The 24,541-nt window shown below is 37.4% G+C and overlaps 1 protein-coding gene across 1 annotated transcript; it reads right to left on the bottom strand.

Moving 5' to 3' along the window:
- Window positions 1–438: 438 nt before the first annotated feature.
- Window positions 439–20,436, bottom strand: ralbp1 (ralA binding protein 1). Its single transcript, XM_033982593.2, has 11 exons — window positions 20,361–20,436; window positions 18,125–18,412; window positions 14,032–14,165; window positions 12,434–12,731; window positions 7,986–8,335; window positions 6,394–6,555; window positions 5,761–5,892; window positions 5,545–5,655; window positions 4,942–5,063; window positions 4,752–4,872; window positions 439–2,964 (listed from the first exon to the last, which is right to left on the bottom strand). Exons 2-11 carry the CDS (start codon window positions 18,372–18,374, stop codon window positions 2,617–2,619), a joined length of 2,028 nt encoding a protein of 675 aa, XP_033838484.1. The 5' UTR covers window positions 18,375–18,412; window positions 20,361–20,436; the 3' UTR covers window positions 439–2,616.
- Between the last annotated feature and the right edge of the window lie 4,105 nt (window positions 20,437–24,541).

Genomic DNA, 24,541 nt, shown 5'->3' with positions numbered 1-24,541 from the left:
AACCTTTAGTGCAATCATAATCACACATGTCTGATTTACCCTTTATTAGTCCGTCTACAACAGAAAACACTCTGTTCCACCTTGTGATGTCATGTAGTGATAGTTTTCAAGTTAACAGCTACTTTTTAACTTTTATTTAGTAGAGATCAGTAATTCCAGAGCTGAAATTATCCAAATTATCTAGAGGAGTATGGAGTGTAGTAAACACAGTGGAGCACTTCCTGTATTACCATATGACATCACAAGGTGGAACAGAGTGTTTTCTGTTTGAGAAAGAACCTAAATATGCAAGGTTTATCTATTAAACATGCGTGAATGAAACAAAACACAATGGCAAGTATGTTTTTGATGAGGGAAGAACATTATAACATAGCTCAGAAAATAGCGTAACATGGGCCCTTTAATAATAATAATAATAATAATAATAATAATAATAATAAAATAAATCACATGACAAAACATAGGGTGGAAAATGCAGTATGTTTGCAATTGTACAACTTTCTACAGATAACAGTAATTAAGCTATTTATATTTGCTTTAAATAGTCGAACAATGAGACTCAAAGATCAGCAGTGAATTGAAATGACAATGGCAATTTTACAAGTCTGGTGGGTTTTGACTAACAGCTAAAGAAGTTCATCTTTCACAATTTTTGTCATATTTGTTGATTTTAATTGTGTTTGACTTTTTTGTGCAATAGCAATAAGCAGATATTATGATTGCACTAAAGGTTTATAATGTGCAAAATTCACAACTCGAACGTATGATTTAGTTTTTAGCAGAATTTTGTGAATGAAATTGTATTTACAATAAGAATAAACTGTTTATAGTACTGTAGGATTAAGACATTTTCAATACCAATTTGGAGGAGCAAACAGAAACAACACAGCAAAAATACTATGGGCTATTCTTTTAATTAGACAAAGCATCTAAGGATATATTTAAACTTAAAGGTGTTGTATATATTACTAAAAAGAAATTTTAAAGGTCCTATATTATGCATGATTGACTCATGTGACCTTTTAGCCATGTTATAATGTTGTTACTTCCTCAAAAACATCACCGAAGTTGTGTTTTGTCTCATTCACACGTTTGAGTAATCCTGCATTATTAGTCAATCTATATCTCCAAAGCTCAAAATGCTCTGTCCCACCTTGTGATGTCACAAAACAATAGTTTTTACCTTTTTGTTGTAGTAGTAATTCCAGGGTTGAAATTATCCAAATGATTCTACCAAAGTTGTATGGATTTTAAAAACACAGTGGAGCACTTCCTGTATTATCACATGACATCACAAGGTGGAACAGAGTGTTTTCTGTTTAAGAGAAGAGCCCTGAATATGCAAGGTCTTAAACATGTGAATGAAACAAAACACATCTCCGGGTATGTTCTTGATGAGGAAACAACATAATAACACAGATCAGAAAATAGCACAATATGGGCCCTTTAACAATTTCTGGTATAATTCCTTCATAATATATATAATTTGACTAGTTATACATTTTACAATATTTAAGAGTATTAGTGGTTCTTTGGGCAAAAGTAATAATGGCACAGTGGTCTTTGTCTAAACTTATATTACTTAATATAAAAAATGACTTGAATTTAAAATCGATTTGGAAAATGAGTATACCATTTAAATTATAATACTATATCTAGGATTTAATGTTTATTTACTAAAGGCTTGGCACGCTTAAAAGTTTGGTCCCAATGACAATAGCAAGTTAAACAAAGCTACAATGTACTATTTTGTTTGGGTTAAAGTCAGGAAAACCAAACTGTGTGCTGAGAAGGCAAAATATCAGGAAATGTGGTACTCTCCTCTCTGCAGAAAGGTTTAATAGGTTGCATTAGGTTGCTGTCTTTAAACAGAAAATCTACGTTTTGAATCATATCATTATATAGGGATACAGTTCACAAATTTACCAAAGTAATTCTATATTTAAGTCTTTTCAACAGGCAACAAGCATGTCTCTATTATGCCACCAGTTTTTAATACTATAGTAAAAATATTTCTCTTTAGTTTTTCATTTTTGCTGACAGAGAAGACATTAAACTTGTGTCAGTTTGTGTTTCATCTTAATAGGCCAATTGCAGGGATATTAAAAGAGGGAATATTACATGTCTATGGGGTATTAACTGCTAACACATAACATATTTAGATCAGCACGTTGCCTTTTATTGCTTAAAATGCTATATTCGCAGAAAATAACTACATGTTTTATAAGTTTTTTAGTTTTTGGTGGTCTGAGTCTCTCCTTCCTCTGCTTCGCGCGTTAAGTCAACCTTCACAGCGCTATCACAACACAATCAGCGTGCAACCTGCTAAACTATTGCAAGCAAACTATTTGTCAAGTTGCTGTGTAGTTTTGCATCATGTTTTTGTATATTTATGGAGAATTGTTGTCCCTAAAATACTGACACGTGCATGGATCTAAAACCTCTTGAGGCATGTTTTTGATGAGGAAACAACATTATAACATGGTAGAAAGCTTAAAAAAATCTGTTTAGCATAATACCCCCTCTTTAACCATTAACCAGATCAAATCTCCTATTTTGACGATTAAATCAATGACAGTAAAGTAACATTTTAGCACATAATTTTGAATCAATATTTCACATATTGGTGTCTCTTTTGTCTTTGCTTGGGGATGGTTTGGGTGGATCTTTAGCTTGTTTCCCATTAGCAGAAGTGTTAGCATCTACGCTAGCCACAGCAGTAACAGTAGTAGTGGTAGGAGCAGTAGCAGTAGCAGGAGGAGCGGTATTGGACGAGGGGCGTTTGTTTTGCTCCTCCGGCCGTGCCTCTGGGCTGGGCTGGGCAGGGGGGGCTTGTTCAGTAGAGGCTTGGACAGTGAGTTCCTGTTGTTGTTTGTGGCTTTGCAGGAGACGTAACTGGACGCGGAGCTCCAAGATGGCCTCCTGCTCCTCGTGAATGGCCTGGTTTAGGTGAGTGTTTTTGTTCTAGTGAGAAAAAGTACACATTTGTTAGTATCATCATTACTATTTTGTATTTTCAAGACTGAAATAAAAACTACTTCAGTACTTCACTACTCCTTAGGCAATACATTACATTCACCCTAGAATTAGTGACTCTTTCTGTTTTCTTTACCTGCTTTACATGTTTCAACTACTTTGTGTAGCCTTTCTCAGAAGCACCACATGATGGTATAGTGACAAATCTTGTAGGCTTGCTTTACTTGGATGCCTTCTCCAGGACTGCCTCCCATATGTGTGATATGATGTAGGCCCCCTCGTCACAATTTATGCTCCTTGGACCTCGTTTGTGGATCTCGATGGCCTTTCTGATCCAGCAGTGGTATTTGTTGCTTTCAGCACGGATGAACCTGACATTGTTCCAGTCCATGATGTGGTTTTGTCTCTTACAGTGGTTGGATATGGCTGATTTCATATTTTCCTGCTCTGCTTGTTCTTTTATTGCTTGTCTTTGTCCGTTTCTTTTTCACTCTTTGATGTTCTTTTCTCCATGTTTCAAATGGTCTTCCTGTTTCCCCTACATATGTTTTGTTACACAATAGACATGGTATCTCATATTACGTCGTATTTATGTTCTGGTTTTATTCTGTCCGTTGGTTTCACTAATAACTGTCTGAGTTTCATGTACTGATGTCGTTTCCTCATGTATCTCTGCATGTGTTCTGTGAACTGTATGTTCTTTTACTTCCTTTTTCTGTTGTGTGCCCCTTTTGTGCCTTTTTATTTTGCCCATTGTGAATTCTGACAGTTGGTGAGTGCGTTGTGTATATGAGTCTCCTCCTTTTAAATTGTTCTTTTTTGAGTATGTGGTAGGTATTGCCATTGTGTAAGAGTTCTTTCATTTTGTTCTTGTAACTGTCCCTATCAATAACAACTGTGGTGCACCCATCATCTGCTGGTAGTATGATGACATCTTGTTGTTTAGCTAGTGTGGCCCTCCTCTCCTCCTCTGTGATATTTCTGGGTGGTAAATGTGTTTTTTTTAATATGCCTGCTACTTCATTGCGTAATTCTGTGTTCTTTCCCTGATCGTGTATGGATTGACATGCAAGTTCTGTAGCTAGATTGAAATCTTTGTATGGTATTTTATCTGGTGTTACAGCAAAATTTAGCCCTTTTACTAAAACTGTTGTGTCGGTGTGTGTGATTGCATTGTGACAAGTTATTTACCCAATTACCCAGTCGCTGCGTGGTTAGCCGTCTTCACTTGGGGTTTGATGATTAGCTCCTAAAGTTTTTGGATGTGCCTCCCTTTAGTTTTTATGAATTCTCTTTCGTATTGTAGTTTAAAATGATTTGTGAACGTCGGTTTGAATAACTGTCTTTTTGCCTCTAAGTCTATGTTAATTTGAGTAATGATGTCCGTAATGCACCATATCCTCTCTTTTACAAGGGCCATCTGTGCTTTTTTCATGTCCTCAGCATTCTTGGTTGAGAGGGAATAAATACTGCAAGGATATATTATGCAATGCTTTATTATTAAATAGAAACTGCTTGAAAGGCCTGGTATTCATATTTTGAACTGTTAGTCCTGCCCACTTAGTGCCTTCTCTGTCTGGGAAAGTCACAGGCGGTTGTTTCCACATGGTTTCCATCCAAAAACATCTGAATAAACTGACTGGATAACTGTCTGCTCCTAGGAGTTTTTAAAATTACAACAGACCTGTTAAACTATACCTGCAATATAATTGCATATAAGGAGGTTTTACTGCCTAAGTAGAAATAAAAGTTCATGCACAGATCTTTGTTCTCACCTCCAGTTCTTCATTTTGCTTCTGCAGATCCTCCAGAATCATCTGCAGCTCTTCCTCATCTTCACTCTCACTCTCACTGTCCGATGAATACTCCTCCGTCTCACTCCTCCCCTGTTGGCGACTAATGGAACAACATCTCTTAGACATTGTTTAATGTCCATTCTAAAAGGATGTGTGTCAAGTGCAGTACCTCTGGATGTCTGCAATCTCTGCTCGGAGCCGTTCGATCTCTTCTTTTTCTGTCGCGATCTGTCGCCTCAAAACCTGCTCCAGAGAAATCAGCTCCTCCTGCTCCGTCAGGATTTCATTCTCCTGAACAAAAAATAGACAAAACATAAAGATGAAATATATAAACACTATTTAATGCTAAAATAAAAGTTTTATTATTCCACTGTCCAATTATTCTTCATAGACAGTTATGGCTAACAGGGAGCAGGTTGGGGATTTGGGGGACACTTGGTTGTGTTACATGTACTACCCCGTGGTGTAGCACATGTAGAGACAAGATTCTTGAAAAGCAGATGACAGGTTTTTATTTTTTAGTTTTTTTTACTATGCAACATTTCTGGTGGAGAGTACACCTGTTGTCTCCTTAGAGATTTTACTGGTTTGACTGAAATGTTACACAGTCTAGTATGAGTAGTATCATTTCCAGTTACAGCTATATTTATTGCTAAAGATTGTTTAAAAAACATGCATTCTAATTGTGAATGGGGGTCGCCTCTCCACTGATCAGACCTCGAACTTTGACGGGTGGCGTCAGCTGCACCTTTACATTTTGAACATTACGAACCTGTTTTAAGAGCAGATTGATTACTTCTTCTTCATTCTCGGTCATCTCTTCTTTTGACACATCCTCCTTTGATAAACTGGCTATTTCTTGGGCGATCTTAGTTTCACACTCCTGAAAACAGATGTTAAAAAACATGTTTAAAATTTTTTTATTTAATGTTAATTTTAGAATATTTTGTGAGCAGAATTATTTCATTGGCTTATAGTAAAGTTGTACCTGTCTCTTGGCTTCTCTGAGTTTTCGTTTCAGAGCTGTTAGAATCCTCTGCACCTCCCAGAGTCGCTCCTCTTTGGACAGGTCCTTCACTCCGGCCTGAAGGTCCCTGTGCAGCCGATTTATCAAAAATTCCTGAACAAAATGGAAAAAAAAACAATAGTCTTTAGTAATCTTTATGCGTGAATGTCAGTAGCAAGTAGTGTTATCGTGATACAAAAATTTCAAACTCAATTTTGATGCTAAGAAATTTACTCAATACTACAGATTACGAAATCACAGTCAAGATAAAAAAAAGTAACAGAATGTAATTTTCATATACAAAATAATTGTACTTTTTATGTTAGCATGATGTACTAGTTCTGACAAAGTTCAAAATGATGCCAAAACTGTATCAGATTTTTTTCCAGTATCAATACTTGCTTAAATGAGTATCTAGTTTCGATACTACTTTTAGTCTCAAATAGCATCTGATTTTCGACTGACAACACTAATAGTAAGCAGTTACTAAGCCTGAATCATTCTTAATAAAGTATTTGTTTATTATGAATTAAGTCTTTGTTCATGAATTACTATGGTTAGAGCTATAGTTATTATAAAGTGCTCCCTTACTTTAACTTACAACCCTGGACTCACCTGTCTGCGGATCTCCTCCTTAATGCTCTCCTGAGTCTCGGGCAGCACTGGCATCGTGGCCACGCTTGACCATCTGAGAGGACGCACCACTGGCTTCAGCTCCACATCTCCAAACAGCTCCCGAACATGAGTGAAGAACAGGTACAAAACACGGTTCCCAATCTGAGACACAAAAAAAATGAAAATGAACTTAAGTCATTAGAGCGAGTAGCATCCATAGCTAGTTACTATAGTGTTGAGCAGGACTGTGTTATTCATCTGATCCTTATAGAGAGCAAGTTTCATTAATTTCTTCATTTGTCAAAGCGTGGGTCTTTTTTAATGGAGATGTTATTATTATTATTATTGTTATTATTATTGTTATTATTATTGTTATTATTATTATTATAACTGCCAGAAAAGTTACACCTCTAAAATAAAAAAAGTACAAAAACATGCATGATACTTTATTCATTCAAAGAAGTAAAGTTTATCTTTGCTGCCAAGTATTAGCGCTGCCATTGTTTTCAGACATTTTATAATAGACTGCCCTTGTGATATTTGCACATAACATTAACATACCTCCTATGTAAACGTAACAAAGAGGCTGCTGCAGAGGTCCTGATAAGTGGGGCATTGCTCTTATGGGAATACTGATCTAAAGTGGGCCAAACTGGGATTGAATGATGCGGAGGCTGTGGGTGAGTCTGTTGCTGGGGCTGTTTCTATTTATAAAATAGATGTTAAGAGAAACCAAGAATGTCCCATTTTATAACTACTGGTTTCTTCTGATCACAAATATGTTATTAGAGTCGGCCTAAACAAGAACTCAAGTAAAAAACTCTTCAATTGACTTCTTGTCTTCGCTACAGGTGGAAGCTGTTAATCTGCTCCTTTGGCCTCTTGGACCTCGCCAATGATGGACTCAAAAACCACTTACAAACAAAGGCAAGGTGGGTAAGTGTCTTGCCCAAGGACACAACAACAGTATGCACGGGTCAGAGCTAAGATTGATTTTCAATTTTTACATTAGAATACACCTATTTATAAACAGTCATACTCGGGCAACCATGTAATAGAAAGAGCATTGCAGTAGTAGTATATTTCATATAAGATTAATAAATTACCAATGCTCTCTTGGAGATTACTGCTCATGTGATCACGAAGGAGCCTAGAGTTTGTGTTCTGCAAAGTTTGAGAAAGAGTTTTGCAAAGATTACATGATGCTGTGCAACCTGGTGTGCAGTTGTCTGACCCTCAACGCTTTAGTCTGTCTCTGCCTGTGTCTGTGAGTCACTTGGAGCTGAAGGGTGCTGCACACACACAAACTGAGAGACGCCCACGTGAAAATGATCCCACACCGCGCACAGAGCAAGTATATATCTTATGAAAGAAGCAAAGTCTCGCACTTGTATTTGAGTGTGTATCATCGATGAGACTCCTCAGCACTTTAAAGAACATGATAGCACTGGAGCATATTGATCCACTGGACTGTTAATATTTTGTATTTTGCTGTTACGAAATAGGGTTTTGGTACACATCTCGAATAACCAACCCTATTAATCAAGTATGAATTAGAAAGATTGAGAAAGCCTCGTCGTTGCCCTCTGTACCTGTATGGTAGGGTTGAGCACGATGGAGATGTTCTGGATGTTCATTTTGGTGTCTGCTTCTCGGGCGATCACATGGTCCATGTGTGTGATGAGCCAGGACAGCAGAAGACGGCTCTCAGGACACACCTCCAACAGCAGCCTCTGAAACTCCGCCACTTTCTCTGTCTCCAGGGGGCGCCCACACGCATCTTCAAAACGTTGGCTCAGCTCGCGGCCCAGCAGGTTCTCAGGGAGCTCACGGAGGTACTGTTTCAGGAGAGAGGCCACAGTGTGCGGTTCATACTCCTCCAAACACGGGCACTCCTCACGGTCGTACGCTGCTTTGAGCTCATCAACTTTAGACTTCATTCCTGACAGACAAAGAGGAAATTATAACACAAGTACTATGGTTGTGTTTCACATTTCTATCATCCATATACACCGAAATAATGCCATTTCAGAATGATGAAAAATTCCATAACAATTGACAGTTTAAAACTAAATATATCTTTTGAATGGCGACAAGTCTTAAGAGTTATTATTTCTATATAGTTGTTAAATGTAATGTAAACGTCAACTGATTGAAAACAATGAACATGTTAAAAAAAAGTTTTGTGACAACACATATCACGTTAAAAAGAGTTGTTTAAATCTATGGCAGGAGTCGGCATTCTTATACTGTGGCTCCACATGGCTTGAAAAAATAATTTTTAAGTAATGATAATAAAGTGTATTTTATTTGTGCTAGTTGTTTTTTTTAATTGTAGTTCTAAATTGAAAGATCATTGTGATCTTGAAATATTAAAACAAAATTATATTTTCTTATTTTTCATCACTCATAAGCATCACATTCAGAAGCCAGTGTAACCACAAAACGCCTTGCATTTATCGCAAGACATTTCCAAAATAAACACATAGCCTTTGCAGTGTGAAAAATATCTGGAGAGAGAAGAGAGGAAAAAAATGCTGTTTCGAAACTGAGGAAAAATCTATTCAAGAAGTGGATGAAGTCTGCAAATTCAACTACATATGCAAGTTTTGGGGCTGCTGGAATTGGAGGCTATTCACAGACGGAGAGTATATGAAAGATTCATTTATTAAGTTTTCAGAACACACATTCATGATCTATGGTATTAGCTGTTGAGGTAGAGGTTGAGGTAAGAAACCAGGTGAGAGCAAGATAACGCTAATGGTGGCGACCAGCAGTTAGTGGAATATACACACCACTATGTTATATAATACGTAGTAATCATCTAGCATATTTGATGCAATTTGTTTTTGTTCCTTATTCACCACCACGAGAAAAGTACCTTTCAAACGCTCATGTTTAACCACAAAGACAGAAATGAGACATAAAGTTTCTGGTTGAACCTGGAAGTGACGTCACTTAACAGCTCTATAACAAGAAGCTGAAACCCATGAATACGGTAGTAGACTAGGTGCAAAAGAACTGAAAATACAAAATATTGGATTAGTTTGATATGATAATGTCCCTGTGCATAGTTAAAATGTGGACTGAATATTGATGTCAGTGATGATATTACTGAGTTTGTGGAGCAATTTATAAATATATTTAAGTGTGAATTTTTTATTTATTCATCTAATGTCAATTTTAAACTAGGGCTGTGTTCACACTCTGGTTTGGTCCTGTTCTAGTCCTAGTTAAGTCATGGTCTACTTCAGGTTTAGTCCCCATTTAGACCAAATGATGTGGGTGGGTATTGAGCACACTGTGTGGACTAAAAGATCTTCCTCCTTTACAGGGACAAAGGTCATTTCCCCATGAAGTAAATACTTTACTATTAGATCATGTTAAGGATCGGTCTCCAGTTCAAACAACATTTTTTTATCCAAACATTTATTCAGCTAATGTCAATTTTAAACCAATTTTAAAATTCTATAATATAATGATGTCATAGTCACAGATGGGGGCAAGAGCCACACTTTCCGACTGATAAAATTGTACTTTGCCATAAAATATCCAAAAGGTTGAACCTGATCATTTCTATGTGTGACAAGACCCTAGAACTCACTGTATTACACTGTAAACCAGTGGTCGGCAACGTCCGGCCCGCGGGAAAATGTTGGCCCTTTGCCAATTTATTTTGGCCCGCCAGAGGATTTTGGACTTTCTTCCGGCATTGATTCTTTAATACTGTCATGATCCGCTCCGTCTGCTCCACGTTTTTCCTCCTGTCCTGCTCGTTCCCTCCCTCACCTGCCGAGCTGGGCTGAGCTTCTGGCTCCTCCTGCGCGCACCTGCAGCTCATCAGCGCGATCACCACCACCTGCTGTGTATATGAGGAGGCAGGACCAGACACTCAGGGCGAGATCATCTGCGTTTCTACACCCTGTTCAGTGCCGGTTCATCTTCGTTTCAGCCTCATCCCAGCCTCATCCCGTTCGGTGCCGGATCGTATGTGCGTCTCCACCCAGCTTGCTAGACCGTCTCAGCTCCAGCGCTCCCGGCTCAGCTCCGACCCTGCTTCCACCCTGCTTCCCAGCCCTGGTACTGTCTGTTCTATCTCTGCATTCCGCGACCCCGGACCCTGGTTAGCACTCTGCGTCCTGCCCTGGTGCTGCCCGCATCGTCATCTCCGCTGCGCTCCACGTTCCGCTCCTGGATCCTGGCCCGTGCCTCACCTCCTGCTCACCGCCGGATCAACCCTCGAACTGCACCATTTGTCATTTCTTTAATAAATACTGTAAATATTCCCCGAGTCTGCATCCTTTGGTCCGCTACACCCAACGTTACGACAAATACCAAGTTATGTGGGCACTGCTACGGGCATTCCACTGCCCATGGTGTGCATGTAACACAACATTAAAAGCAAACAATGAACTGGTGTGTACATACACCTTCACCAGTCAAAATCGTGGCTAACTGTTTTTGGACATCTGATGAGGCACGTGTGCAGACTGCGCGCAGCTCAAGGAATGTGCACGCTATAGCCTTCTTGCACTTCTGTGGTTAGTTATTCAAAATTCCCTATTTTATTAAAATAAATCACAAAACTGTCAAAATACTCAGTTTGAAGATTTCTTTTAACCGGGGTGGGGACTTGCTTTTTGTCCGCATGTCAGGTTTTATTGTTCCCGACCTTTGCTCATGTTTGACACAACATAAATCCACTTAGCCATGTCAATTTTAAACATTTTTCATTTACGTTGTGATTTTATCACGATCCTTGCTGCACTTGGCATCATCCAAGTCCTACAGCTCTCCCACAGTCGTGCGTAAAGGTGCAGGTCATTACGGCACCAAATGCGGAGTAAGGAAGCCCGTTAGTGCGGTATTACGCACGACTAAAAGCCTGTCGTAGTTTAACCTTCGAGGCAGAGCTAAATCGCAGCGATGGTCACAAGAAGACAGCGTGAGAAAAGAATTTTGATGGAGAGATTTGACGATAAGCAATAATTACGCAGCTTCCTGGTTCAAGTAACCGTCTTAGAAAGATTTTATCCTTGTTTAAATCCGCACATTTTAACCACAAAAGTATTAGTTTCAATTAATATCATGAGACAAAGACCTGAATAAATGAGGTAAAAACTTAAAGTGAAAAGTTTTTCCTAGCTCTACCCGATACTGTGCGCCTTTAGCATCCATATTACCATGTTCAACAAAGGCATAATTCTTACCAAAACCATAATAAAAGGAGCAAAAGCTTTTGTCCGAGGATTTTTTAATTGGCTGTTTTAGGTGAGTTAAAATGCATGTAATTCATATTTATGTATTTATAAATATATATAAGCCAATACCTTTACCATCTGGCCCGCCACCTGTGGGCGCTGAAAAAAATTGGCCCGAAGCCAAGCGAAGTTGCCGACCCCTGCTGTAAACAATTCATTTTACCTTCCCCCATCTGTATTAAATATTATTAGCCTATAGAAAAATGTGATGTCATCTGAAGCCCAGTAATACTTGATTTGGATCCGTTCTAGTCCTTGTTTACTCATTGTCTGGTCCAAATTTATTCCCAGGTCTGGACCCAGTTCTGATAAACTGTTTATGAACTAGTGTTACGATACTAAAATTTCAAACTTAAATTTGATACTGAGGAATACACTCCATACCCAATACTGATTCCAAGACCACAATGATAATAAAAAAATACTGTTTTAGGCGAAAGAATGTCATTTTCAGCATTAAATCATGTCACTTTCTTTTATATTAGCATGTTGTCTAATATCTGTGTAATCCCTCAGTCGTCCAGGTCGGTTCCATAGTGGTCCATGAGTGTATACTAGTCTGTGTCTTATACTTGTTCTGATACAGCTCAAGATCTTTCTAAAGCTTTTCAGAAAAGGTTCATTTCTGTCTTGTGAATGTGACCTTTTTAGCATCAATATCTTCTCAAATGAGTATCTATTTTCAATACTAGTTTTAGTATTGATTAATATCTCACTTTCAATACTTTTGACAAGCCTATAATGAACACAGCCTAAATGTTTTACCAACCCATCTGTACCTGAGACCCTGTAGATGCCCTCACACTTCATGCCGTAGTTCTCGATGTAGTCGACACACTCCCTGAAGACACCGGGCAGTTGGATCCCATCATACAGCGCAGTTCTCTTCACAGCTTCAGACAGTGGAGCCCCAAACACCGGCCGTACCTTGGGAGCCTCCACCTGTATTGGCTCCGCCTCCACACCGGGCTTCTTCTTCTTCTTCTTGTCCTTCCACTGTTTGACCACATCTGCCGCAGTGAGGTCCTTAGACTTCTTATCTTTGGACTTGTCCTCTTTGGGAACTTTCTCCTTCACCTGCAAATAAAGAAAAACTATGATTTAAAGGCGCTGTACCTGATTTTTGTCTTAAAGATGTGAAAAACAGAACTAGTTCATTTTAAACAGTTTGCAGTGGTCCAGAGTTACTTCTCACTTAACTTATGGATTCAGAGCATAATAATTTTTCACCACAGGGAGTTTAAAAGCTCTTTTCACACCTTTCAGAGACAAGTGTGGAGTTTTGCCATGACAGTAAAGTTACCAACAACTAGCATGATAATGCACACTTCCCGATTATCAAATAATAAAAGGCTTTGTAATTAGATGAAGATAGTATCAGACATATTTTGACCTCAAGTCTCCGGTACAGTGCCTTTACAGTGTTTCAAAGTCAAAGTGTCATGTGTAATAATAAATCCACATCTCGTCACAATCTGCAATGTCCATGCAAAGTTGATAATATCAACTTAACTCCGCCAAAATCATCCTCTTCCTTGGTCCCAGTATACATGTAATTCCCTAGTAAATGATTAAAAAAAATTGTCCAGAAGGCAACGTTTACGATTAAAAATATTTAAATTATTTACTATTTTAGCCGTTGACTGGTTGTGATTATTTTGAATAATTGTTGCAGCTCTATGTAGAATTGTAGCTCCACAATGTGGCATTAACTTTTCTATCTCCATGGAAACAAGAAGGTGACACAAATAGGTGGCACTTTATCTAGGTTGAAGTTTTTATAATGCATTTCTAACTGACTTACCCTCAAAAATGAAATTTGTCAGAAAAAGTTTTATTGGATGGCAATTTTAATAAACTCATCCAAGTAGGTATCAATACTATAAAAGTCACATTCACAAGACAAAATTTCAGCTTCTCTGAACAGTTTTAGTATAAATTTGAGCTTTATGAGTATTAGTAAAAGACCTCTTGGTAACATAAAAAGTACTACTATTTTCTGGATAAAAATGACATTCTATTCATTAAAAAAGAGCATTTTTTATTGCCATTGTGGTATCGTAATTGCTATCAATTTCTACGTATTGAAACCCAATTTGAAATTTTAGTATTGCGACAACACTAGATACTACATATTTGCATTCACAGTCATTTGAATTTTGCAAAAGTGTAAGAATAGTTTCAGTAAACACTTCTGTTTCTTGTCACAGCGGTACTGCTGATATTACAAAAATGATACTTTTGAGATAAACTGAGCAACAGCAAAGCCAAACCTTATTTCCTTCACAAATGCAATAAAAGCAGGTACAAATACATACATATATACATACTAGAACACAGCGATAGACACATTTTGTTTTTTTTGGTTTGGCCTTACCTTAAAGTCCTTCTCCTTTTTCTTGGAGAAGCTTGGTTTCTTAAACACATGGATGCCCTTGGAGCGCTTCATTTTGGATGGGCTCTCTGCTTCATCTGCTGAGCTGTCCTCCTGGAAGGCGGCGTACCCCTCCGCTGGTGCAAAAAGTACAAAAACACAACGAAATCAGGTTAGAAAAACATACTTAAAATGGTTGTTCCTACTGGTGATAAATCCAGAGGAGCTGTGAAATAGAAAGAGGAAGTGTGGAGAGAGAAAGCAGAGCAGGGGGAGGAAAAGAGGTCAGTTTCTTATTTAGCATAGCTCCCTCGACACACTTACTACAGTATACAGACACTTATAGGACTACAAGAGGCATGGAGAGATGCTGCACAGCAATGGCCCTATCCTGCAATGGTAAGATTTGTTTGCTTCTAGGATAGTATTGTGTATGGTACTAAAATTTCAAACTCTATTTCAATAATAATAATAATAATACACTTGATACTCAATACCTATTCTGATACCACAATGATAATTAAAAACACTCTTTATTAAGACAATAGAATGTGATTTTCAATATTAAATAATAGTATAAATAATAGTTTTATATCACCATGTGGCCTTGTTTATGTATTTGTGTAATCCCTCAGTCGCCCAGCTAGATTCCATAATGGTCCCTGGGTGTATACTAGTCTATGTGTCTTATACTTGTTCTGATACAGCTCAAGATCATTATAAAGATATTCAGGAAAGGCTCATTTCTGCCCTGTGAATGTGACATTTTTAGTACCAATACCTGCTCAAATATCTATCTAGGTTCGATACTAGTTTTAGTATCAATCAGTATCTGATTTTCAAGACTTCTCAAAACCCTATTGAGCTAACTAATACAGTAAGTATAGACTATGTTAATGTTAAAGTTATTCACATAAGGAAATATTCCCTCTGCATTTTATTCATCCTTCAGTGCTGTTGGGGCAGCCTGTCAAGAGCAGTGGGACCCATCTCCTTGATCTTGAGCTAGGCTTGGTCAGGACTACCTTAGCTGGAGAATTGGACCTATTGTGCATGTTTTGGGTTGACAGGGGAAGCCGGAGTGCCCAGAGGAAACACAGGGAGAACATGCAAACTGTGCATAGAAAACAGTGACCTAGCAGTTAGGTTGTCAAAAGTATTGAAAATCAGATACTAATTCAAACTAAAAAATATTCAATTGAGCAAGTATCGACACATTCACAGGACAGAAATGAACCTTCTAAATAGCTTTAGAATGATGTTGAGCTGTATCAGAACAAGCATAAGACACACAGACTAGTATACACCCATGGACCACTATGGAACCTACTTGGACGACTGAGGGATTAAAAAGATATAAGGCCACATGGTAATATAGAAAAGTACTATGATTGCATGTTGAAAAGCTATTGTCTAAATAAAGTATCAAAATTGAATTTGAAATTTTAGTACCGTGACACTATTAGCAGTTAATGGAGTTGTTCGATGGGTCTTTTTATATAGTTTGGCTATTGCATCTCACTAAATGTTGTTGTACACAAGCAACAAATATAGTACATTTAGCAAACAGTGCTCAATTTGATATTCAATCCAAATCTCTATACAACACCAAAAGGCATTAATCTCCTCTATGGATACACAATTGGATATGAAGTAAATGCTTTTTCCATTTGCAAATAATTCATTGAAAAAGATAACTTCAGCCACAAGGGGCCAGTAAAGAATGAATGTAACATCTGTATTTACCATGGCAATCAAGGTCACATAGTACATAGACTTATAACTTAAAGTCAAGGCACAGGTCTTTTTTGCACTTGTAAAGACTGAGATCAAATATCACAATAATTAAAAGATCCTATATTATGCTCTTGTGAGCTTTAAGCCATTTAATAATGTTGTTATCTCATCAAAAACATACCTGGAGCTATGTTTTGTTTCATTCACACAAGTTTGAGTAATCCTTTATTATTAGTCTGTCAACATCTCCAAAGGTCAAAATGCTCTGTTCCACCTTGTGATGTCATGAAGTGGTAGGTTTCAAGTTAACAGCCCCTTTTACCTTTTGTTCAGTAAAGATTGGCAATTCCAGGGCTGAAATTATCCAAATGATTCTAGTGAAGGTGAATGGAGTTTAAAGACACAGTGGGCCACTTCTTGTATTACCACATGACATCACAAGGTGAAACAGAGTGTTTTCTGTTTGAAAGAAGAACTCAACCTAAATATGCAGGATTTGTGTGTTAATCTTGTGTGAATGAAACAAAACACAACTGTATGTTTTTGATGAGGAAACAACATTTTAGCATAGATCAGAAAATATTGTAATATAAGCCCAGGATGAGTCCAAAGCTAAACCAAGTCTGAACCAGATTAATAAATGAACAAACATGGCCTGATTCTTCACAATTGCAACACTTATTTTGACAGACCAAGATAAAATCACATTCAATACAAGAAGTAGTAAAAACTGCATAGCGTTAGATATGATCAAATCTGATTGTATATGTCCTACCTTTAGCCTGTTCTGTTCTTCTAAACTAAATCCTCTTTGGGTCTTTGGGTTTTTCCCACATCTGTCCCTGTGTCCAGTCCCACCTCTGATCGGCTTCATGGGTGTGTCCTGAAACTGTCCAGCTCTTCCTCTCTCCCATCAAGAGCTACAAATAATACACTACTATTTACTACACACTACTGCAAATACTACAACTACTACCATATCATACCAACTTTACTGATAAAGCACTTTAAAAACTTTACAGCTAGCACAGAATAGACAAACAGCAATCAATCAAAATCACAATGCAAGTATTTAAAATATAAAAAAACATCAGACACGTGTCACTGCAACGAGCAATTACTGTTAATCAATTAGCCTAACAATTATTCATTTGATTAATCAATTAGTTTTTTAGATCGTGAAAGGCCTGTGAATATGAGATTTTTAATCAATTTGACCCACATGAAGCTAAAGTGATCCTGCTTGAGGAGGACATCCTCATGGAGTATTTATGTGTTTGTAAATATACTCCATTATTTAATAAAGCTGTCATTTTAGAGTAATTCCAACATTGCCTGATTCATAAAACCTATTCTCTTGGCACAGGGCATGTTTCAGAGTTTGTGTATAGTCCAGTATTGAGATCTTCGTCAACCAAATTAGCAATCAAATAATCGTTAATCGACCAGCTCCAATTAAAACCAGTGTGAAAGCAACAAAACATCCACATCTCACTTGTTAAAAGCCAGTGCAAAAAGGTGCTCTTTTAGGAGTGACTGAAAAACAGGAAGAGACCCAGCCTGTCTAAACTCTAATGGCAACTACTACTACTACTACTTTGGCAAATACTAGCACAAATACAACTCGCTACTTTGTACTGCAAATACTAATACTACTACAAATACTATTAAAACTACAACAACAGCAGAGGCTACGGGCAGATATGTAAATTATTCATGCAAACAAGACAAAGAGGAATTCACAAAAACATTGACAGTGGAGACAGAATTTGAATTTTCCCTTTTCCTCTTACTGTTGACACACTTTTTTCATGGAGCATCTGTTAATCTGTTTTTACAATCAGGAAGTATTCCTGTCACCATAATTGCTAGATCAACGACTTATTGTTCCATTATTGTTAGATTGATCAATAACTTTTTATCTGTATTTATTGTGGGCACTGTACTACAATAACATTTGAGCTGAAGGATAAATTAATAAATAACAGTCATGATACATGCAAATCAGCTACTCAAGCTGCATGTCTGGGATCCAGAATACACACTTCTCCAATATTTAATAATACTGATCACTGGTGAATCTCCGTGGTGACAAATGAGCTCCTTCCTTTTACATGTGTCACTGAAAGAAACAAATCTGATTGGACAATCACGTTTGGCCAAGCTTAAGATGCAGCTGAGAAAGTGGGACCAGACTGATATCCCTTAAAAAATACAGAGCTCTGATTCTGGATTTGCCAGGCAAATAAAGAAAGAACTCCATATTGTATGGTATGTTTTATACTCGTGTTTATTTGTAGCCCTTTGCTGCTGCACTGACTGTACTCTAGGGGAAAAAGAAATGCCTAATGTTTCTTACTTCTCTTCTCCTTCTTTTTAAACTTGTTCTTTTTCTTGTTGTGCTCCTTGTCATCGTCAGACACATAGACATCGGGGGGTTCATGGTGATGTCCATCGTGAGGAGGGGAGGGCTCTCCTGTCCGGTACAGTCCTGGGAACTTAGTGGGACTGATCTCCTCTGAGCTGGGGGTGCGTGCCACTCCCCCCGGGTGCTCCGCCCGCCTCTGTTCGGCCGGGCTGCTGGTGGGGGGCAGGAAGCACTCCGTCATGGCTGTGGATCCCGGGACACCTCACCTCTCCATCTCACCTGCAGAGACAGGTCACACTTAGTGGACATAGAAGCAAAAGTAGTTTAAAAGGAAATTATATGAGTGACAAGTGAAGTGCTAGGTGCAGTAAGCAATCGATTCATTTAAAGCTTTTAAAAGGTTTTGTAGATGGTCTGCTATGAACTTGTCTCAATGGTTATGTTACTGCATTGTGGAGATAGACTCTAATGCACTGCTGTGGCACTTAACCTTATCTATCTGGAATTTATTCAATTATTACATTTTATTTATCACAAATCCCCTGGAAAACATGCCTTTTATTTACTGTGAGCCATTTATTATTAGACAGTTTTTTATGCTTTATGTCTTATTCAAACCTGTACAGCTAAAATGTTATTGTATAACAAATAAAATAACAAAAATCTAATCATTATTGCAAATAAATGTATGTACATTATATACTGGGCCCAAAAATATATTGTTCCAGCTCACAATTATTGAACAATGAGTGGATATAAAAATTATTGTGACAGGCTGACCAACGAATAGAGAACTACAACAGTTGGTCCTGGTTCAACAGTATTTAAGTACTGAGGGAATCAAGTACTTCCTGCCATGAAGCGTGCTAACTACTGAAGGGGAAGTCAGAGATACCTTACTTTTAAAAGACAGTTTCCCTTGCCATGATATTATTAACAGTAACTAATTAAAATCGATTCATCTTTACATTTTTAAACCTTTGGTGTTGTATTAATTGGTGTTATCAATTGAACTGAAAAGAGCAAAAATTGCAGATGATCTGGCCATTTTCACTATAGACCAGTCTTGGTTTAACCAGCTATATCGAAAGTACCTGAAAAACTAATTTAAAACAGATTAATGGATCAGCTTGAAAAGAAAAAACAAAAACAAAAAAACAACATCTTATATCCTCATCGGTTCGGCTTTAGAAGAAAAAAACAAAAACATTCTACCTATATTGCACTTGTGCATTTAATTACTGAATTATTGAAATTCATAAAGCAAAATATAGAAAGGGAAACACTAGTATTTTTCTGGATTTGGCAAAAGCTTCTGACATCATTAATCACACAGGTCTTGTGGGTAAGCTCTCTCTTGTCGGTATAAGATGACTGGGACGTGTACTGTACACATACGACTTTAAATGTAAAAAATTACAATTACATGGTTAGAATTTTACTCAATTTCAAAAAACTATTCAAGAAAGTACAATTATTCCAAAAATCTACTCAATTACATTAACCTGAGTATTTGTAATTGCCGGAGCTGCTTTCAACCCCTGCCTAAATCTGATAACATAAATAGATTAGTCTTCTGAATAAAAATATATAAAATCTCAAATAAATAAAGAAGTTAAAAAAGTTTTGTGGTGGTAGTAAAGTAGTTATAACGCACTGGAGTCGTCAAATGCCAGGTTTTACTTTAATGATGCACGAAGAGGAACTTAGGATACTTCATGAAGTCAGAATAATGTCTACATAATGACAAGTGTACAGTATGGGAATAAAAAAGTACACATTTATCTAAATGCCAATAGTCCACCAAAATGCTGAATCTGTCATCCTGTTAAGCTTTAGTCCGTCATTGAAATTTGACCAGATTTCCTACATTTCCACTTTGTTTACCACAACACATATAACAAGCACCGATTTCAAGACAATGCACTGACAGATACCAGATACATATTTTAGATTATATGTACTGAATTTAAGACTATGCAAAAACAAATAAAAACACAAAACCACGCAATTATCCGCTGAATGAAGGGCCCATATGCTAGCGTTACTTTAGCCGCAACCTGCTAACATAGCTGATTAGCCTAACCACTCTATTTAGGTCAGATCTCCTCGTTTAGCCATCATACAACAGATATTTGGCACAGAAATACCTGCAAAATGTAAATATTTATTTGATGTAATAGTTATGGACGTTATAAAAGAAATATATAAGAAGAGAAAAGTTTACCAAGTCCGCTCCCGATCGGTCTATCCTCTGAGTAGAGCTTCCGGTTCTGTATCCAAATAAACCAAATTGCGCATGCGCCAAATCGCAAAGCATAATGGGACATGAAGTTCAAAGATAGCAAAAGCATTTTTCCACAAATAAATGCTATTGGGTTTTTTTTTTCAACTGTGCATTATAGCATTATCTACCGTTTTATTTCATTTTCTGGCAATTGTAGTGCAAACTAGGTAGATTTGTAGCTTTGTGGTAAAAAATGTATAAAAATAAGTGTGCCCTAGCTCCAGTCAGCACTACAATTTTAAGAACTTGGTGACATCACAAAAGACGACCCTGATTAGAGCCAGGTGGTTCTGTTTACAAACATCTGGCTTCACGGGTGAAGTTTCATTTGTAGATACTGTTCCTGAGACCCTGCCCTTCCTTCCCACTCACTCTCCCCTTTAGTCCACGGGTACTGCTCAGTTTAGCAGCTATATCTGAAATGTGTCTATTTGAAGCTGATTTTCCCAACTTATTTTAAAGTTGGACTGACTCCTAAACTCTGCAAACAACCACAAGTACCACAAAGATGTAAAAAAATCTAAACCAATGCATTAAATACATCTACACGTAAAAACATTAATACATTTACACTGTGTAACTTTTCTGGCATTAAACCTACCAGCATATCAAATTTCAGGTGTTTTAATGCATATTATGGATATATCAATAATATAACAATACTTACTACAAACATTACTGTGCGCTCAACTCTTCATCTCTCCATGAAGATAAACAATTTAATGTCTATGGGACATTGCTAACAAATGAACATCTCAGTGGTGACAAGCAGGTCCCCATCATTCTGAATGTCAACAGTGATACAACAGTTATAACTTATTGATGTTGTTTTTTTCTCATATGCTAAAAAAAAGACTCTCTCCCTCTTCTCCTTGCTCTCACCTCTTTTTCCTCTATCGCTCCTCTTGCCATCTCTCCCACTCTCCTCCTTCTTTCTATCCCTCCTCTCCCCTCTCTTTATTGCTCTTCTCTCCCTCTGTTCCTCCTCTCTTCCCTCTCTCTATCACTCCTCATTCCACCTCATGTCCCCTCTATATCCTCTCTCTCACTTCTATCTCTCCCCTTCCCTCTTCTCTCTTCTCCCTCCTCTCTGTCCACCCCTTCTCCATCTCACCCTCCAAAAGAAAGACAACATTCACATTTTGGTTGTTTGGTTCTGAAAAGCAGTTTGAAAGGGCTGCAGTACTTTCTTTAAGCCAGTAGGGGCTGCAGCTGCAGTAACTTTCATTTTATGCTAACCACAAATTGTGTAAACATAGTAAAAACATGACAAGAAACAGTTTAAATGACCTAAATGATCTAAATTTAAATAAACCACTTGCTATTTGGAGCATTATGAGGGCTTCATCTCAGGGCGCTGCGGTCAGTGGTCACGGACATCTGAAACGCATTATCCCTTTGATCTGCACTGCTCCTTGGGCTGCAACCTACAGCTGTAGCCGTTAAACGGGGTCACTAGCACAAGTGAAGGAGAATATAGTTACTCAGTTACATTTGGTAGAGATTTTTTTTCTTCTTTTTTTGAGTAATTAAGTTGAGTAAATGAGAAGTTTACTTTAGTAGAACATTTGTGTGTGAGTTGTTTTTAATATTAAGTAGGCCTAGTACAGAACGTTGCATGGATTTTCAACTAATGTCCAGGGCTATTTTCACACACATAAAGAATACAGGGCTACATGTGATTGAGACTAACATACAGAGGTAGATAGAGTAACCAAAGATTGTACTCAAGTAAGTCAAAAGTCAAGTCAAAATAAAATAGAAGTACAAAGTAGTGGTCCCAGAAATCTCTCAAGACTAAAGTATTTGGGAAATGTACTACTCAAGTAACTTAAAAAATAACTTAAAAAAAAAAAAAAAAAAAAAAAAAGATAAATAATGCTTAAAATCTGGTATTTTCAAAGGATAGACCCAAAAAAGAGACAAACTAAATCATATCTGAAGGAGCGGTGCAAGAAACATAAATGTTCAAATCATTTAATTTTGTCACCAACCAAAACTTTTGCTCAAGTAAGAGTACTATTACTTCAATAACAATAAGCATGCTCCTAGAAAAGTACTCTGAAAAGTCTTCTTTTTTTTTTTTTTAAGTTACTTGAGTAAATGTAAGTAAGTACTACAGTACTACCCACCACTAACTTAGACCTAAATCAAGACTATAATCAAATTAAGGACATCAGGACCAGGATCAAACCAAGACACATGTCAACCCACCTTAAACAGCATTTTGTTTTCTGTAGGCTCCAGGCAAATCTCTCTGCAATCTTTCATTTGCCATCTGCTCTTAATGCAATAAAATGTGTAGCCAATAGTGTAAGATTATATAAAAAGATAAGATAATATTATAATACAAAACAGATAATAAGATAATAAAATAAGATAATAAAAACAGTCTTTATTTAGACAATAAAGTGTAATTTTCAACATTAAATGGTAGTACTTTCTTTTATATTACCATGTGGCCATCTGTGTAATCCCTCAGTCGTCCAGGTATGTTCCATAGTGGTCCATGGGCGTATTACTAGTCTATGTGTCTTAAACTTGTTCCGATACAGCTCAAGATCATTCTAAAGATATTCAAGAAAGGTTCTGTGAATGTGACTTTTTTAGTATCGATACCTGCTCAAATGAGTATCTAGTTTCAATACTAGTTTTAACATCAATTAGTATGAAGTCTTCAATACTTTTGACAGCTCTAGAAGCCAGTTAATATTGACATTCCTAGAACGTATTCGGTCAACAATTTTATAAGCAATGTATTTCAATTCAATCTATTCTGCAAAAAGAACACATAAAAGTGTGTGTTATCTGTCTATTTGTATCACATTAGACTGTGCAATCCCTCAGTCATCCAGGTATGATCCACTGTAAAAGAAAAAATCTAATCTGTCAACTGGATAGAAAGTTGTAGGAGTGAAGACATTTCACTGCTCATCGAAGCCGCTTTTTCAGTCCTCAAACGTCTTCACTCCTTTAAGTTTTTGTCCAGTTGACAGATTTGAATTTTTCTTTTACCACACATTATTTTGACCTTATTATTCAGAATATTGGACTTCATACAGATGTCTATATACAAGAGCAATTGTAATGTATTAAACCCTAGAAATGAGACAATTTAGGATTTCAATGTTTAGTCGTGCTGTCAATATCGTGAATAATCCTAAATGTTTAATGTTTCTTCTAACAATAATCAAAGCTATTTATTATTTCTATTATGTAGTCCATCCATCTGGTCTTAATTCAATATAAATGTCAGAATAAGCACAAACAACACCTCACTGTGTGTTCAGTTGTTACATTGTCTTTTTGCAGTTGGTGCCAATTGGGAGCAGATTCAGTGATAGGGTCCCTGCTGCTTTTGAATGGGGCTGTGGCCTTAACAAAGAGCATTTGTGCGGCAAAGAGGAGCTGGCATCACTAAACGTGCTCCCTCCCTCCTCTCATTCCTCCTTTTTCCTGTATCGCTCCTTTCTGTCCATCTCTCCCTACCTCTCCTCTCTCATCCCCTCTATCTGTTATCTCTTTTCTCTCACTCGATCTCTTCTTTCGTTAATCCCCTCTCCATCTTTCACCTCTCTCCGCTCCATCTCTCTACTCTCTCTCTTCCCCCCTTCTCTCCCGTCTCCTCTCTCCATCTCTCCTCTTTCTCTATTCTCTTCTTTCTCTATCTTTCCTCTCCTCCCTCTCATTCTCCATTTTCTCCTCTCTCCCCCTCCCCTTCCTCTCCCTCTTCTCTGTCCTCTCTCCTCCTCCTCCTCCCCCTCTCCGTTCCTCCGCTACAATGAGCATTTGAACACCTGTGGACCAGAATCATATAATAACAACTTTGTCCTCAGGAAATTATGTGTTAGAACAGAGAGCTCAAGATTAGAGTGGGAAACAGGCAAAAGAAAAATAAATATTGACACAAAGTCTACATGTATATTGGGGCTGAACAACTGTGAAATTTAAGTGTATTGCAAGTTTTTGCAATTTATGTTTAAAAATCAAGACCTACAGTGCAAATTTAAAACTAATCCAGGAGTGTTAACATTTGAGAGATTTTTTTCTTTTTTTAACATACAGCATTATAAAAAAATATTTTTGCATAACAAACCCTATTTAAAGATATTTATAAAGAT

The sequence above is a fragment of the Periophthalmus magnuspinnatus genome, chromosome 17, assembly GCF_009829125.3.
Source record: "Periophthalmus magnuspinnatus isolate fPerMag1 chromosome 17, fPerMag1.2.pri, whole genome shotgun sequence".
Lineage (NCBI taxonomy): Eukaryota > Metazoa > Chordata > Actinopteri > Gobiiformes > Gobiidae > Periophthalmus > Periophthalmus magnuspinnatus.
The sequence above is the reverse complement of the archived record's forward strand: the minus strand, read 5'-3'. Positions and strand labels throughout refer to the sequence as shown.

Coding starts and splice junctions, on each gene's coding strand:
- ralbp1 (XM_033982593.2), bottom strand. CDS start 18,374: ATGACGGAGTGCTTCCTGCCCCCCACCAGCAGCCCGGCCGAACAGAGG. Junction 8,336..12,433: donor GGGCATCTACAGGGTCTCAG/GTACAGATGGGT, acceptor TTTGTCTGTCAG/GAATGAAGTCTAAAGTTGAT. Junction 5,656..5,760: donor TCAGAGAAGCCAAGAGACAG/GTACAACTTTAC, acceptor ATCTGTTTTCAG/GAGTGTGAAACTAAGATCGC.